The sequence below is a fragment of the Ammospiza caudacuta genome, chromosome 8 (assembly GCF_027887145.1).
Source record: "Ammospiza caudacuta isolate bAmmCau1 chromosome 8, bAmmCau1.pri, whole genome shotgun sequence".
NCBI lineage: Eukaryota > Metazoa > Chordata > Aves > Passeriformes > Passerellidae > Ammospiza > Ammospiza caudacuta.
Genome location: NC_080600.1, coordinates 21,505,680 through 21,523,048, shown reverse-complemented (window position 1 = coordinate 21,523,048; position 17,369 = coordinate 21,505,680). Strand labels below are relative to the sequence as shown.

The window sequence follows — 17,369 nt, the reverse complement described above, 5'->3', positions numbered from 1 at the left end:
TCAAGAAAATGTGGTTTTAAACCAATTTGTATATTAGAAATATTTTAAGTAAAATCCAAGCAAAATTTAAAATTCAAGCTATTAGTTAGCTCTTTTTTATTTGCAAAACCACAGACATGCCTACAACAATTATTTATTTTAATGTATATAGATTTAAAGCTTTTGACATTATTTTGAAGTAAACACTTTAAAACACATATTATTTTAAGTATTAACAAATTTTTTCTTAGTAAAACATACCTGTTATTTTTGTTCCCTCTTTGGTCTCAGAAGGCACTCCAACACCATATTCATTTTCTCCGGAGACGCGGAAGTAGTAAATGCCACCTTCTTGCAAACCAGTCACTTTGTAAGACAGGCGATGACAGTTGTTTGTCACGGTGACCCACGCCTTTTTGCTAGCTTCTCGTTTTTCAATTACATAGTTCTTTACAGGTGCTCCACCATCATTTTCAGGAACATCCCAAGATAACACAGCAGATTCTTTAGTTATGTCTTTTGTTGCAATATTAGATGGTGGGCCAGGTGTATCAAGAACTTTGACCATTAAAGTCAAGGCAGTAGTGTTCAGGATGTTTTGCAACGTTAATGTATATTTTCCAGAATCATTTCTTGTTGCTTTTTCAATAGTAAGAGATGTACAATTACTTGAAGTGTCAATGCTTGCACGTGTACGGAGATCAGTGTCTGGTTTGTTCCATGTTACATTTGGGACTGGTTTGCCTCTGAAAGGAACAGTCATTGTGAACGATCCACCAGCCTTTACAATTAAAGTCTTCCGCATTTCACTGTCAATTTCAAAGGCAGGTTCTTCCTCTCTTTCTTTAGCCACCTGAGGTTCTGAGACATCACTTGGTTCACTGACACCCATTTTGTTAATGGATTTCACTCTAAAAACATACTCAGAGCCTGACGTTAATCCAGTTATGGTATATTCTGTGCCTCTTAAATTCTGAATAGCTGTTGTCCAGTCAGTTTCATCAGTTTTCTTGTATTCAACAGTGTACCCTGTTACTGGAGCACCTCCATCAAACAGTGGCTTTGTCCAACCAATTGTGATATTTGACCTTGTAGAATCCATAATCTTAGGTTTAGATGGCGGCGATGGCAAGAAGATTGGATCTTCTGCCTTAATCAATGGTGTGGTTTCACTTGGGAGACTAAGGCCAGCAGCATTTTCTGCATAAACCCGGAATTCATATTCACATCCCTCACGGAGACCCGATGATTTCACTCTTAAATCATAAACTGGCTTTTTGTTTACACGAATCCATCTTAGGCTGGTTTTCTCACGCCTTTCAATTACATAGCCTGAGATCTCACTGCCTCCATCAGACTCAGGTCTTGCCCAGCACAGAGTTATCGAATCTTTGCTCACACTGGTGATCTCTAAAGATGTAGGTGGGCTTGGAACTGTAAATGGGTCTAGGGCTTTGACAGCAACACTTTCTAGAGGCTCACCAACGCCATACTTGTTAACTCCCATGACTCTGAAAATATATTCATTACCTTTGAGTAATTTTGTCACTTTACAAGATGTTGTTTTAAGCTCTCCTTCACAAAGTGTCCATGCAATTCTGCTGGTCTCACGTTTTTCCACAATATAATGATCAATATCTGCACCACCATTTTCTTGAGGGGGTCCCCATGACAAATGGCACTTTTCAGCAGTAAGGCCATTTATTTCTAATGGACCTGCAGGTGGGCCAGGTCTATCAAGTACTTTGCAATTAATTGCCAAAGATTTTGTTCCTGCAACATTCTGTAATGTTAGTACATACTGTCCTGAATCCCCTCGGATACAGTCCTTAATGGTTATTGCAGTAGTGAAATCTGTTGACACTATTTCAACTCTAGCTTTCCCTTCAAGCTCCTTGCCATCTTTTGTCCATGAAATCACGGGTATTGGCCGTCCTGCAACATCAGCATTGACTTTAAACACTTCTCCAGCTTTCACAACTACAACATCCCTGAATTTGGCATCCATCATAATTCTTGGAGCCTCTACATCATCTTTTACGGTCACAGGTCCAGTTGATTCAGATGGCTGACTGAAGAGTCCAGCAGCATTCTTTGCAATCACATGGAATTCGTAACGCTGGTCTTCTGTAAGTCCACCTACATCAAAGTATGTTTCTTGCACATTAGTAAAATTACATTTTAGCCAACGACCATCTGGTAGTTCTCGGCGTTCAATAATATATCCTGTTACTTTAGCTCCACCATCGTATTCTGGTTTAGTCCACTTCAATGAGACAGATGTTCTTGTAATATTAGTAACTTCTGGTTGACCAGGAGGATCACATGGATCTCTTGCAGCAACTGGTTCACATGCTTTGCTGCATTTGCCTATTCCAGCAATGTTTTCTGCATACACACGATATTCATACATGAGTCCTTCATCAAGACCTGTAACTTTCATTTGTGTATCAGTTATGAGGCTCTTGTTGACTTTTGTCCAAAGAATGCTGCTTCTTTCTTTATGCTCCAAATGGTATCCTAGTACTACGCTGCCTCCATCATTAACTGGTACCTGCCAAGTTACAATCATGAAAGATTTGGTTGCATGTGCCACACGAGGCGTTCCTGGAGGACCTGGAGGCTTAAATGGATACTCTGCCACAACAGAAGGAGAATTGGTATAAGTGCTCTTCCCATAGCGGTTTTCTGCACAAACACGGAACTGATATTCAGATCCAGTGACAAGCCGAGATACTTTAATTGATGTTCTTGCAACTGCTGCAGATACGACCTCCCATGTTGTTGTGGTAGTATCTCTCTTCTCCACAATGTAATTGCTAATGTGACATCCGCCATCATATGCTGGAGGTTTCCAAGACAGAGTTACACTATCAGCACTAACTTCATCAATTTTAACATCAGTTGGTGGCCCTGGTCTGTCAAGGACAACTACAGTTAGAGAAACTGTTGTTGTTCCAGCAGTATTTGAAAGATGTAATTCATACTGTCCCAGATCTTCATTTGTAGCTTCCTTGATGGACAGTGAAGTTAAAGACTTTGATGTTTGAACATTTACCCTGGTTGTCTGTTTTAAGGGATTCCCATCTTTCTTCCAGCTAACAGTGGGAAGAGGTCGCCCTCTGAATGGAATGTCAATCTTAAGATCATCTCCAGCTTTCACCGTGAATGTGTTAAAAAGAAGCTCAACAGATGGCTGGATTTCAATATCTTTTGCAATGACTGGGACACCAAGTTCTCTTGGATCACTTTTTCCTTTTTCATTAACAGCAATCACCCTGAAGCTGTACTCTTCCCCCATACTTAAGCCTGTTACTGTTGCTTCCAGTGTTTTCACCTGGGTACATGCACTCCATTTTACACTTCCTTTAGTCTGCATTTCTACTATATAACCAGTAATTTTGCTACCACCATCACTCTCTGGCTTTTCCCATTTAATTGATGCAGAATTGCGAGTCACGTCAACAAGAACGACCTTTGAAGGTGGAGAAGGTGGTTCAGACACCTTAACTGGATCAGCAATTTCTGCTGGTAAACCAGCCCCATATTCATTTACAGCCAGAACACGGAAATAATAACTACATCCTTCTTGTAGCTGAGTAATCTTGAAGGAATTCTTAGTACAGTTGCTTGTAACTGTGGCATATGCCTTTCTTGTAGATTCTCGCTTTTCAACTACGTAGTTGGTAATTTTAGCTCCGCCGTCAATAAGTGGTGCTTCCCAGGCTAAAGTTACAAAATCTTTTTTCACTTCTCTGATTGTCAGGTTTAGAGGTGCACTAGGTGTATCAAGCACTCTGACATTAACAAAAGCAGATTTTTTGCCACTGTTGTTCTCTAATGTAAGATTATATCTACCACTATCAAATCTATTGACATTGTCAATGACCAGCATTGTGTAGGAACTGGTGACTTCAATCTGAGCTCGCTCACTAATTGTTCCTTCTGCTTTCTCCCATTTAACTTCAGGTTCTGGTCTTCCTTTGATGGTGACAAACAGGCGTAAAGTACCACTAGCACGTACAGTGACTACTTTTCTGAGATCCGCATCAAGTTCAATTTCAGGAGGTTCAGTCTTGTCCTCTGCTAAGACTGCACCAGGTATAGTTGCAGGTTCTCCTACACCTTCTGAGTTGATGGCACAGATGCGGAAGTTATACTCCTGGTTCTCCTTCAGTTTTGTCACGGTGAACTGCTTTCCTTGTAGGCCTGTTGGTGGGGTGCAGGTAGTCCATTCATCAGCAGCAGCTTCTTTTACTTCCACTACATATCCTTTAACAGGAGCACCACCATCATAAATGGGCTTACTCCAGGCCAGGGAAACTGATGACCTGGAAGTATCTGTAACCTTTGGATTGGTAGGTGGACCTGGTGGATATAATACATCACAAGCACGATAGAAAATGGATGGCTCACTGGGTTCCCCTACCCCTGCAGCATTTTCAGCAGACACTCTAAACTCATAGAAATGCCCATCAGTTAGACCTGTTACTCTGAATCGCAAGTCTGTCAGCCTTTTCTTATTGCATTTGGTCCACCGGATACCATCCTTGTCTCGTTTTTCAAGGATGTAACCTTCAATTTCAGCTCCTCCATTGTCTTCTGGGCGACCCCATGTTACCACCATAGAATCTTTTGTGATTGCTGATACTTCAGGTGTTGAAGGAGGACCAGGGGGCTTGTATGGATTACGAGCCACAACTGGTTCAGATTCCAAGGGCTCTCCAACTCCATATTTATTCACTGCCATTACACGGAAAATGTATTCATTGCCTGGAAGAAGTTTGGTTACTTTGTGATTTAGAGCCTGCACATCTGTTGCTACTTGTGTCCATGAAAGCCTACTTGTCTCTCTCTTCTCAATGATATAATGTGAGATACTAGAACCACCGTCATGTGAAGGTGGAGACCATGACAAGTAGCATTTTTCTGCAGTGACACCTGTAACGTTCAAAGGTCCTTCTGGAGGTCCTGGTCTGTCAAGCACTTTCACAGTGATTGGTATAGATTTGGTGCCACCAACATTTTTGAGGTTAAGGGTATAGTGACCTCCATCTACTCTTATACAGTCTTTGACAGTGAGACTTGTTTTCTCAATGGTAGATTTAATTTCCATTCTTGCAGTTGTTTCTTCAAGGTCTTTACCATCCTTTGACCATGTAATGTCAGGAATAGGTTTGCCATGGATATCAGCTTCAAGAATAAAGGTTTCTCCAGCATGAACAACAATGACATCTCTGTATTTAGGATCCAATGAAGCTCCTGGTGCTTCAATTTCATCTCTGGCAGTAATAGGCCCTGTACTTTCAGATGGTTCACTCAAGCAACCTGCTGCATTTCTTGCAATTACTCGGAATTCATATCGTTGGTTTTCGACAAGACCACTTACTGTAAATTCTGTTTCCAATACATTTGTAAAGCTGGCTTTCATCCAGCGACCGTCTGGTAGTTCTTTCTTTTCTACAATATAACCAGTTATTTTGCTTCCACCATCATATTCTGGCTTTTTCCACTTCAGTGTGATATTATTTCTTGTAACAACAATGGCCTCTGGGCGGCCAGGTGGGTCACAAGGATCTCGGGCAACATACAGTTCTGATACTTTGCTGACTTTGCCAATGCCAACAATGTTTTCAGCAGAAACTCTGAACTCATATTCAAGACCTTCTTCAAGGCCGTCTGTTTTATATTTGGTGTCCACAATAAGTGACTTGTTCTGCTTTGTCCAAAGAATGCTGTTCTTATCTTTACGCTCAAGATGATAGCCAAGAATTTTGCTTCCTCCGTCGTTAACTGGTTCATGCCATTGTACAATCATGTGGTCCTTGGAGGATGCTGTAACAAATGGGGTTCCAGGTGGTCCAGGCACCTTGTAGGGGTATTGCACAACAACTGATTTAGAAGCCAAAGGAGAGCTCTTCCCATATCTATTTTCAGCAGAAATCCTGAACTGGTATTCAGTACCTGTTTTAAGCTTTGTTGCTTTGATGGTTGTTCTTGCAACAGTTGCTGACACAATGTTCCATGTGGTAGTGCTTGTGTCACGCTTTTCTACTATATAGTTGCTTATCTGGCAGCCACCAGTATAATCAGGTGGTTCCCATGATAAAACAACAAAGTCTGCACTAATTTCATCGAAGCGGACGGGTCCTCGTGGTGGGCCAGGCTTTTCTAGTACAATTATGCTCAGGTGCTCTGTTGCTGTACCTGCTGCATTTGTTGCTGTTACTGTATATTTACCAAAGTCTTCCCTGTTGCTTTCTTTAATATGTAAAATAGTTGATGTTGTTGTATTCTCAATATTTAATCTGGTTGTCTGTTTCAGTGGCTGCTCATCTTTTGTCCAAGTAATAGTAGGTTTGGGTCTACCTATAAATGGCACTTCTACCTTCAGATCTTCTCCAGCTTGTACACTGTATGTATTAAACATCAGTTTGAAACTTGGCTCAATAGTCAGGTCTTTAGCAATCACAGGAATTCCAAGTGCTCTGGGATCACTTTTGCCTTTTTCATTGTAGGCAATCACACGGAATTGATATTCCTGTCCTGGACTCAAACCAGACACCTCTGCATTACATGTTTTGGTCTCACTCACAACACTCCACTTTTCTGTTCCTTTAGGCAACATTTCAACAAGATATCCCAAAATTCTGCTACCTCCATCATGTTCAGGTTTTTCCCACGTAAGTGATGCACTTCTCTGAGTGACATCAGTGAGTGTTACTTTCCCAGGAGGCAGAGGTGGCTCTGAGGCTTTGATAGCATCCCTGGTTTCAACTGGAACACCAATTCCATATTCATTTTCAGCCATAACTCTGAAGTAATAAATTGCTCCTTCTGTAAGATTTTCAACTTTAAAACTTGTCTTGGCACACTTAGCACTTACATTTGCAAATGCCTTCCTGGTTGACTCACGCTTGTCTATTACATAGTTCTTGACCTTTGCACCACCATCAATAATCGGTGGCTCCCAAGATAATACAGCAGAATCCTTCTTTATATCCTTTACTACTAAGTTTTGTGGGGGTCCTGGCGTGTCCAAGACTTTCACTGTAACAAATGCAGATTTAGAACCACTGCTGTTCTCCAGCTTGAGAATATACTTTCCAGCATCATTTCTATCACAGTTGTCAATTGAAAGTTGTGTGTAGTTAATGCCTTTATCAATCTGAACTTTTTCTGAGAATTCACCTTCTTCTCGGGACCATGTGATGTCAGGTGTTGGTCGTCCCCTGAATGGTATGTGAATCCTAGCAGACCCACCAGCTCTAACCACTATCCCTTTCCTTAGCTCTGAATCAATATCAAGCTCTGGAGCTTCAAGTTTGTCTTCTGGTTTAATAGTACCAGGAACTGATGCAGGCTCTCCCACACCGATTTTGTTGAGAGCACACACTCGTAGTTTGTATTCTTGATGTTCAGTAAGCTTTTTGATCTCAAATCGAGTGGCACGTATGCCCATCTGTGGAGTAACAAGCGACCATTCATCTTCATCTGCTTTACAGATTTCAACAAGGTATCCCTGGATTTCACAACCACCATCATAAATAGGTTTACTCCAACCGAGTGTAACTGAACTTTTGGTGGTATCCACAACATGGGCGTTTGTAGGTGGGCCAGGCTTGAACATCGGGTCACAAGCTTTGAAGTAGGGAGAAACTTGGCTTGGCTCCCCAACTCCAGCAGCATTTTCAGCAGAAACTCTGAATTCATATTCATGATCCTCTGTTAAACCTGTAACTCTTAATCGCAAATCTGTAATGCGGCGTTTATTGCATTTTATCCATCTGATGCCTGCTCGGTCTCGCTTTTCTACAATGTAACCTACGATTTCACTACCTCCATCACTGTCTGGCCGGGTCCAGCACACAGTCATAGAATCCTTCGTGATGTTGGTAATTTCCAAGGCCTTTGGTGGTCCAGGAACCACAAATGGATTTTTCATCATTACTGGCACAGATTCTAATGGCTCACCAACCCCATATTTGTTAACTGCCATGATACGGAAGACGTATTCATTTCCTTCCAAGAGTTTTGTTACTTTCAGCATTGTAGGTAAAACTTCTGAAGCAACCACAGTCCACGCCAGGCGACTAGTTTCTCTCTTCTCTACAATGTAATGAGAAATATCACTGCCACCATCATGAAGAGGAGGACCCCATGCCAGTGCACATTTTTCAGCTGTAACTCCTGTCACTTGGACTGGGCCCTCTGGAGGTCCTGGTCTGTCCAAGACTTTAACATTTACTGTTACACTCTTTGTTCCTGCAACATTAGAGGCTTCTAGAATGTACTGTCCACCATCAACTCTAATAGCATCTTTTACAATTATTAATGCACTGAAATCAGTGTTCTTTATTTCACATCTAGCAGTGTCCTCAAGCTCTTTATCTCCTTTGTACCACTTAATGGTTGGTAGTGGCTTTCCATGAACATCAGCCTCAAGTCTGAATGTCTCACCAGCATTTACAACAATAGTGTCTTTGTACTTCGGATCCATTGAAATTCGTGGAAGTTCAACTTCATCCCTTGCTGTTATTGGTCCTGTACTGTCAGAAGGTTTGCTTATTGCACCTGCAGCATTCTTTGCAATTACTCTAAATTCATATCTTTGGTCTTCAGTAAGTCCTGTAACAGTGAACTGAGTTTCAATGATATTTGTGAAGCTCGCTTTCATCCAGCGACCATCTGGTAAGTCACGTTTCTCTACAATATAACCAGTAACCTTGCTTCCACCATCATATTCTGGTTTGGTCCACTGTAGAGTAATAGAGCTTCTTTTTATTATTATAGCTTCTGGGCGACCTGGAGGATCGCATGGATCTCGAGCTACATAGCACTCAGAAACTTTACTTGTTCTGCCTACACCAACAATGTTTTCTGCAGAAACTCGAAACTCATACTCAATTCCTTCTTCAAGGTTATTTGTCTTAAAACTTGTGTCCTGAATGATAGTCTTGTTTACTTTAGTCCATAGGATGCTGTTTTTCTCCTTTCTCTCAAGATGGTAACCCAACACTTTACTGCCACCATCATTTACTGGTTCGTGCCATTGTACAACCATGGAGTCTTTTGTAACTGTTGTCACAAATGGTGTCCCAGGAGGTCCTGGTTCCTTGTAGGGATACTGTGCTACGACCGGTGCAGATTCCAATGCAAAACTCTGCCCATACCTGTTCTCAGCAAATATTCTGAACTGGTATTCTGAACCAGTTTTCAGTTTAGTCACCTTCAGTGTAGTTCTTGCAACAGTAGCTGAAACTGTTTCCCATACAGTGGTCGTTGTGTCTCTCTTGTGCACAATATAGTTGGTGATTTGGCAGCCGCCTGTGTACACTGGGGGATTCCATGACAGGGTAATACTTTCTGCACTTATTTCATCAAACTTCACAGGTCCAACTGGAGGGTCAGGTTTGTCTAGAGTAATAATTTGAACAGAGGCAGACTTTTGCCCAACAACATTAGCCACAGTGATTTCATAAGTGCCACTGTCTTCTTTGCTAGTTTCCTTAAGGGTCAATACAGTGAGGTCAGTTGAATCACTAACATTGACTCTTGTTGTCTGCTTCAACGGCTGGCCATCTTTAACCCAGGTAACAGTTGGCTTAGGTCGACCTGCAATTGGTATTTCTACTTTTAGGTCCTGTCCCACCTGAACACTGTAACTGTGGAAAGCAGGTCTTACATCAGGTTCAATCACCAGGTCTTTGGCAACTATTGGAACTGCAAGTGCTCGAGGATCACTCTTACCCTTTTCATTGACAGCCATTACTCTGAAAAGATATTCTTCCCCTTGAGTTAGATTAGTAACAACTGCTTCAAGTGTTTTAACACGAGCACACTCTGACCACTTCTCACTACCCTTTGCTTGCATTTCAACAATATATTGTATGATTTTGCTACCACCATCATGTTCAGGTTTTGCCCAGCTAAGTGAGACACTGTTTCTTGTGACATCCTCCACTGTTATTTTACCAGGAGGCTGTGGAACTTCAGCAACTTTAATTGGGTCACTGGTTTCTGCAGGGAGGCCAATTCCATATTCATTCTCAGCAGAGATTCTGAAGAAGTAATAGCAGCCCTCCTGAAGCTGATCTACTTTCCATGAAGTCTTGTGGCAGTTTGTTACAACAGCTGCATATGCCTTTCTTGTTGCTTCACGCTTTTCAATAATGAAATTCTTTATTTTTGCTCCACCATCCAAGAGAGGAGGCTCCCATGAAAGTGAAACAGAGTCTTTAGTGATCTCTCTGATTTTTAAATTAACAGGTGCACTTGGGGTATCCAGTACTCTTACACTGACAAATGCAGACTTTGTTCCGCTGCTGTTTTCCAAGGTCAGAGTATATTTTCCGCTATCAAATCTGTTAACATTATCTAGAACAAGGGAAGTAAAGCTACTAGTGGTATCAATAATAGCTGCTTCTCTGATGTCACCTTCCACTTTACCCCATTTTACTTCAGGTGTTGGACGACCTCTGATGGGAACAAACAGTCTTAAGGAACCTCCTGCTCTCACATTTACAATCTTCCTTAATTCCATGTCAAGGTCAAGGTCTGGTGCCTCCATCTTCTCTTCGACAACAACAGAACCAGGAACATCTGCATGCTCTCCAACTCCTACTTTATTAACTGCACATACGCGGAATTTGTATTCATGTTTTTCCACTAATTTTTCTACTTCCATGTGAGTATTCTTAATTCCAGTTGGAGGGGTACAAATTGACCATTCACCATCACTTACATCACATTTTTCCACAATGTATCCCTGAATTTCAGAGCCACCGTCATATATAGGTTTACCCCATGAAAGAAAAACTGAAGATCTTGTGACATCCGTAACTTTAGGATTATTGGGTGGACCTGGCTTGTAAATAGGATCACATGCTTTGTAGTAAGTAGAAGGTGGACTTGGTTCACTAAGACCAGCAGCATTTTCAGCTGAAACTCTGTACTCATAATCATGATTTTCTATAAGACCAGTCACTCTGTATCGCAGTTCACTTATCAGGCGTTTGTTACATCTTGTCCAGCGAATGCCTTCCTTATCTCGTTTTTCAAGGACGTAGCCAAGGATTTCACTGCCACCATCTGAGGCTGGTCTTTCCCATACAACTATCATAGAATCCTTGGTAACTGCTGTGACTTCTGGAGCCTTTGGAGGAAGTGGCACAACAAATGGGTTCTTTGCGACTACTGGGTCAGACTCAAGAGGTTCACCAACACCATATTTATTTACTGCCATGATGCGGAAAACATACTCATTTCCTTCTAGAAGTTTTGTAACTTTGCAGTTCAGGGTTTGCACATTTGAGTCAACAATAGTCCACACCAAGCGACTAGTTTCTCTTTTTTCTACAACGTAGTGTGAAATATCGCTACCACCATCTTGTAGTGGAGGTTTCCATGACAGTGTGCATTTTTCAGCTGTAACACCTGTAAACTCAACAGGTCCTTCTGGAGGTCCAGGTCTATCAAGAACTTTGACATTAACAGGAACCTTCTTTTCACCTGCAACATTCTTTGCCAGTAGTACATACTGCCCACTGTCAACTCTCGTTGCTTCCTTCACACTGAGGCTTGTTGCAAAATCAGTAGTTTTTATTTCCATATGAGCAGTGCTTGTCAGCTCACGATCACCTTTTAACCACTGAATGGAAGGTATTGGTTTGCCATGAACATCAGCATCAAGCTTGAATGACTCACCAGCATACACTACAATAGTGTCTCTGAATTTTGGATCCATACTTATCTGAGGTGGTTCTACCTCATCTCTTGCTGTAATTGCCCCTGAGCTCTCAGATGGTTCACTGAAAACACCTGCAGCATTTCGTGCTATAACACGAAACTCATATCTCTGGTTTTCGACTAGACCAGTTACTTCAAACTGAGTATCAATGACATTTGTAAAGCTTGCTTTCATCCAACGGCCATCAGGTAATTCCTTCTTTTCAACAACATAACCTGTGATTTTACTTCCACCATCATATATAGGTTTCTTCCACTGGAGTGTTACTGAGCTTCTTGTGACAATTACAGGTTCTGGACGACCTGGAGGGTCACATGGGTCACGTGCAGTATAGCACTCAGATGCTCTACTTGCCTTTCCAATTCCCACTATGTTTTCTGCAGAGACTCTGAATTCATATTCAAGACCTTCCTCAAGGCCAGTTGTCTTAAATTTGGTATCTGGAAGAGGTGTTTTGTTCAGTTTAGCCCACAGAATGCTGTTTCTTTCTTTGCGCTCCAAGTGATAACCAATGATCTTGCTACCGCCATCATTGACTGGTTCGTGCCATTGTACCACCATGCTGTCTTTTGTGGTATTTGTTACAAAAGGAGTTCCAGGGGGACCAGGAACTTTAAATGGGTATTGGGCTACTATTGACTCTGAGGTGAGATACGTACTCTTCCCATATCTGTTCTCAGCTGCAATTCTGAACTGATATTCACAGCCAGTCTTTAAACGACATGCTTTTATAGTTGTTCTAGCAACAGTAGCTGACACAATATGCCAAGTCGTGGTGGAAGTGTCTCTTCTTTCTACAATGTAATTATTGATAGAGCTACCACCATCATACTTGGGTGGTTCCCAGGAAATGGTAATACTATCTGCTGTGACTTCATCTACTTTTACTGGTCCAGTTGGAGGTCCTGGTTTGTCAAGGACAACAATATTTAGTGTCTCAGTTGCTTCACCAGCAGAGTTAGTTAGTTTAACTAAATACGATCCCACATCTTCTCTGCATGCTTCTTTTATTGTTAACACTGTGTTGTTTTCTGAGCTTTCTGCATTTACTCTTGTAGTCTGCTTCAGTGCCACATTGTCTTTATGCCAAGACACTGCCGGTTTGGGTCGACCAACAAAAGGAACATCAACCTTTAAGTCCTCTCCTGCTAGAACACTGAAAGTGGTAAACAGCAGTTTGAAAGCTGGGGGGATCACAAGATCTTTTGCAACCACTGGTATACCCAGCTGGCGAGGATCACTGATACCTTTCTCATTCTGAGCTGAAACACGGAAGGTATATTCTTCACCTTGGATCAGTCCTGTGATGGTCGCTTCAGTAACTTTCACGGTAGCACAGGTTGACCACTTTTCACTGCCTTTGCTTTGCATTTCTACAATATAGCCCAGAATTCTGCTACCACCATCATGTTCAGGTTTTTCCCAAGATAAGGTTACACTATTTCTTGTCACATCCAACAAAGTTATTTTCCCTGGTGGAAGTGGTCTTTCTGACACTTTTATGGATTCTGAAGTTTCAACTGGAAGGCCTATTCCATACTCATTTTCAGCAAGGACTCTGAAGTAGTAGTTGCAGCCTTCTTGCAGTGAATCAACTTTCCAGCTGGTCTTGTGGCAATTGGCATTAACAGTTGAATAAGCTTTTCTTGTTGATTCACGCTTTTCAATGATGTAATTTTTTATTTTAGAGCCACCATCTATGAGAGGAGGCTCCCATGTGAGTGTAACTGAAGATTTTGTAACTTCCTTTATTTTCAAATCTTGAGGTGCCCCTGGAGTATCAAGAACTCTGACGTTCACAAAAGCTGTTTTGCTACCTGAGCTGTTTTCAATTGTCAGTATGTATTTTCCACTATCAAATCTATTTACGTTTTCAACAATAAGTAAAGTATAGGAGCTTGTTGATTCAATGCTTGCTCTATCCAAAGATTCCCCATGTTCTCTTGTCCATTTAACTTCAGGTGCTGGTCTTCCTTTAACTGGGACAAAGAGTCTCAGAGTACAGCAAGCTCTAATAGTTACAACTTTACGTAGCTCTGCATCAAGTTCAATCTCTGGAGGTAGCATTCTTTCTTCAGCTTTTGGAGTGCCAGGAACAAGAGCAGGTTCCCCAAGACCCTCAGAGTTCATAGCATATATGCGTATTTTATACTCTTGGTTTTCTTTCAAGTCAGTGATGGTAAAAGAAGTGGCCTTTAGACCCACTGGTGGAGTTACAATCTTCCACTCATCTTCTTCAGGTAGAGCAATCTCAACCATGTAACCTGTGATCTCCGAACCACCATCATATATTGGTTTGTTCCATGCTATTGTAATAGAAGACTTGCTGCTATCCAAAACACGAGGATTACCTGGGGGACCAGGCTTAAACACAGTATCACAGGCTTTATAGAATGGACTGGTTGGGCTTGGCTCACTGACACCAGCAGCGTTTTCTGCCATGACTCTGTATTCATATTCATGGCCTTCTGTCAGTCCAGACACTTTAAAACGTAAGTCAGTAACAACCCTTTTGTTACATTTCACCCACCGTAGACCAGTCTTGTCTCGACGTTCCACAATATAGTTAGTTATTGGGCTCCCACCATCAGAATCAGGATGGCCCCAACAGACAACCATAGAATCCTTTGTAATTGCTGTAACTTCAGGTGTTTTAGGTGGATCAGGCGGAACATATGGATTTACTGCAAGAATGGGCTCTGATTCCAGAGGCTCACCAACTCCGTATTTGTTAACAGCCATGACTCGGAACACGTACTCATTGCCCTTCAACAGTTTAGTAACCTTCAGTTTAGTCACTGGAACTTCTGCACCTACAGATGTCCACGCCAATCTACTTGTTTCACGTTTTTCAACCACATAATGGTCAATCTTTGCTCCTCCATCATCCAGCGGGGGCAGCCACGACAGCACACATTTTTCTGCAGTGACTTCAGACACAGCCAAAGGCCCTTCTGGGGGACCAGGTCTATCAAGAACTTTAACATTGAAGATATGCTTGGCAAAGCCACCAGGGTTTGTTGCAGTAAGTGTGTAAGCACCACCATCTCTTCTTGAGGAATCTTTGTTGGTGAGAGTGGTCGAGAAATCTGCTATTTTTATTTCTAATTTTGCTGTGTCCTCAAGTTCTTTTTCTCCCTTTGTCCATGTCATAGTTGGTGGAGGGCGACCTGAAACATCAGCCTCAAGTCTAAAAACTTCACCTGCTTTCAGCACTATGGTGTCCTTGTATTTAGCATCCACCTTTATCCTTGGTGCTTCAATGTCATCTCTACAAGTGATTGCATCTGATGGCTCTGAGGGCTGACTAACAGCTCCACCAGCATTCCTAGCAATGACACGGAACTCATAGGCAGCATCTTCTGTTAAACCACTTACAGTGAATTCAGTCTCCAGTATATTGCTGAAATTAGCCTTCAGCCAACGGCCATTAGGAAGGTCTCTTTTTTCAACAGTGTAGCCAGTTATCTTAAAACCTCCATTATATTCTGGTTTAGTCCACTTCAGTGTAACTGCATGTCTTGTAATGTTCAGAGGTATCGGCTTACCAGGTGGATCTATTGGGTCCAGGGCAAACACAGGCTCAGATGGCTTGCTTGGCTTACTCTTCCCAGCCAGGTTTTCTGCTATAACACGGAATTCATATGCAATGCCATCGGTAAGTCCAGATGATTTGAAGATATTTCCTGACACCAACATTTTACTTACAGTCTGCCAAACAATGCTGTTTCGCTCTTTTCTTTCAATGTGATATCCCAGTATTGGGCTTCCACCATCACTAACTGGCTCATTCCAGCTAATGGTCATGGTTTCTTTGGTGACTGCAATCACCTGAGGAGTGCCAGGAGGCCCAGGTACCTTAAATGGGTAGTTGGCAACTACAGACTCTGAAGTAATGGCTGGACCAACTCCATATCTGTTTTGAGCTTTAACGCGGAACTGATACTCAACTCCAGTAGTGAGACGAATGGCTTTAAATGTAGTGCGTATCACTGTAGTTGCCAATTCAGTCCATGTGGTACTGTCGGTCTGACGCATTTCTACAACGTAGTTACTTATTGGTACACCACCATCATTCAAAGGAGGCTCCCATGAGAATGTTAGGAAATCACATGAAATTTCTTCAAATTTGATTGGTCCAGTAGGTGGTCCAGGTATGTCATGAACCTGAACTGTGATTACTTCACTAACTTCTCCAACAATATTTTTAGCTGACAGTGGATAGTGACCACTATCACTTCGAATACATTCATTGATGGTCAGTATGGTTGCAGTTGCTGTATTTTCATAATTTACCCTTTGTGTTTGCTTAAGTATTTGGTCTTCTTTCTTCCAAGTCACAGTAGGCCTTGGACGACCAAGTACAGGGATTTCAATCTTGATATTGTCACCAGCTTTGGCAATGACTGTTTTCTGGTAAAGAGCACGGAGGTCAAACTCTGGTAGCATTGTTTGCTCCTTGATAATAACTGGTCTGCTTTCCCTTGGGGCACTTCTTCCAGCACTGTTAACTGCCATAACCTGGAAAGTATACTCTTCATTTTCAGTTAGATTCTTTACTACACAATCCAGCGTTTTTACAGTGGTGATGTGTGCCCACTGGTTGGTTCCTTTTCTCTGTGCTTCAATTACATACCCAGTGATCTTGCTGCCACCATCGTGTTCTGGTTTTGGCCAAGCTAGGCTCACTGAATTCCGTGTTACATCCATAATATTAAGGCTCTCAGGTGGGGATGGGGCCTCAGAAGCTTTTACTGGTTCTGTAGTTTCAGCTGGCTCACCAATACCATACTCATTTTCAGCTAGTACTCTGAAATAGTATTCACACCCCTCAGCCAAATTAGGAACCTTGAAGGAACACTTCTGGCAGTTGGTTGTGACTGTTGAATATGCCTTCCGAGTTGATTCGCGTTTCTCAACGATGTAGTTGGTTATACGTGAACCTCCATCTACCAGAGGCATATCCCATTGGAGGGTGATGCTGTCTTTAGTTATTTCTCTAGGCTTAAGGTTTATTGGTGGACCTGGTGTATCCAAGACTTTTACATTTACAAAGCCAGTCTTCTTACCAGCAGCATTTTCAAGAGTCATTACATATTTTCCTGCATCATATCTGGTGCACTCTGTGACAATCAAGAGTGTAAAAGAGTCGGTATTTTCAATACTGGCACGTCCTTTGAGTGAAACATCATCTTTTGTCCATGTAACTTCTGGTGTTGGACGTCCTTTAATTGGTACAAAAATCCGAATAGTGCATCCAGCTCTAACAACAAGTGTTCTTCTTAGCTCAGCATCCAGTTCAAAGTCAGGAATCTCTTCTCGGTCAACGATTTCCACACTTGGAATTATTGCCGCTTCACCAACACCTGCAGCATTCATGGCAGAGATTCTGAAATTATACTTGGCCCCGGTCTGCAGAGGAGCTACAACAAACTGAGTGATTCTTAAAGCAGTCCCTATTGTGTCTTTCACCCATTCATCTTCTCCTTCTTTTTGATGCTCTACTATATAGCCAGTGATTTCAAGACCACCATCATAGTGAGGCTTGTTCCAGGCTAAAGATGCACTTGTCTTTGTGGTATCAGTCACTCTTGGATTTGCAGGTGGACCTGGTGGGTCTGAAAAGCAAATAAAAGATAAA

At 41.9% G+C, this 17,369-nt stretch overlaps 1 protein-coding gene across 1 annotated transcript in view; it reads right to left on the bottom strand.

Moving 5' to 3' along the window:
• TTN (titin) overlaps positions 1-17,369 on the bottom strand; it is a 238,144-nt gene that overhangs the window by 28,383 nt on the left and 192,392 nt on the right. Inside the window, exon 271 of the mRNA XM_058809603.1 lies at positions 241-17,346. Within this exon, the coding sequence (XP_058665586.1) occupies positions 241-17,346 (17,106 nt within the window). The remainder of the gene's footprint in view (positions 1-240; positions 17,347-17,369) is intronic.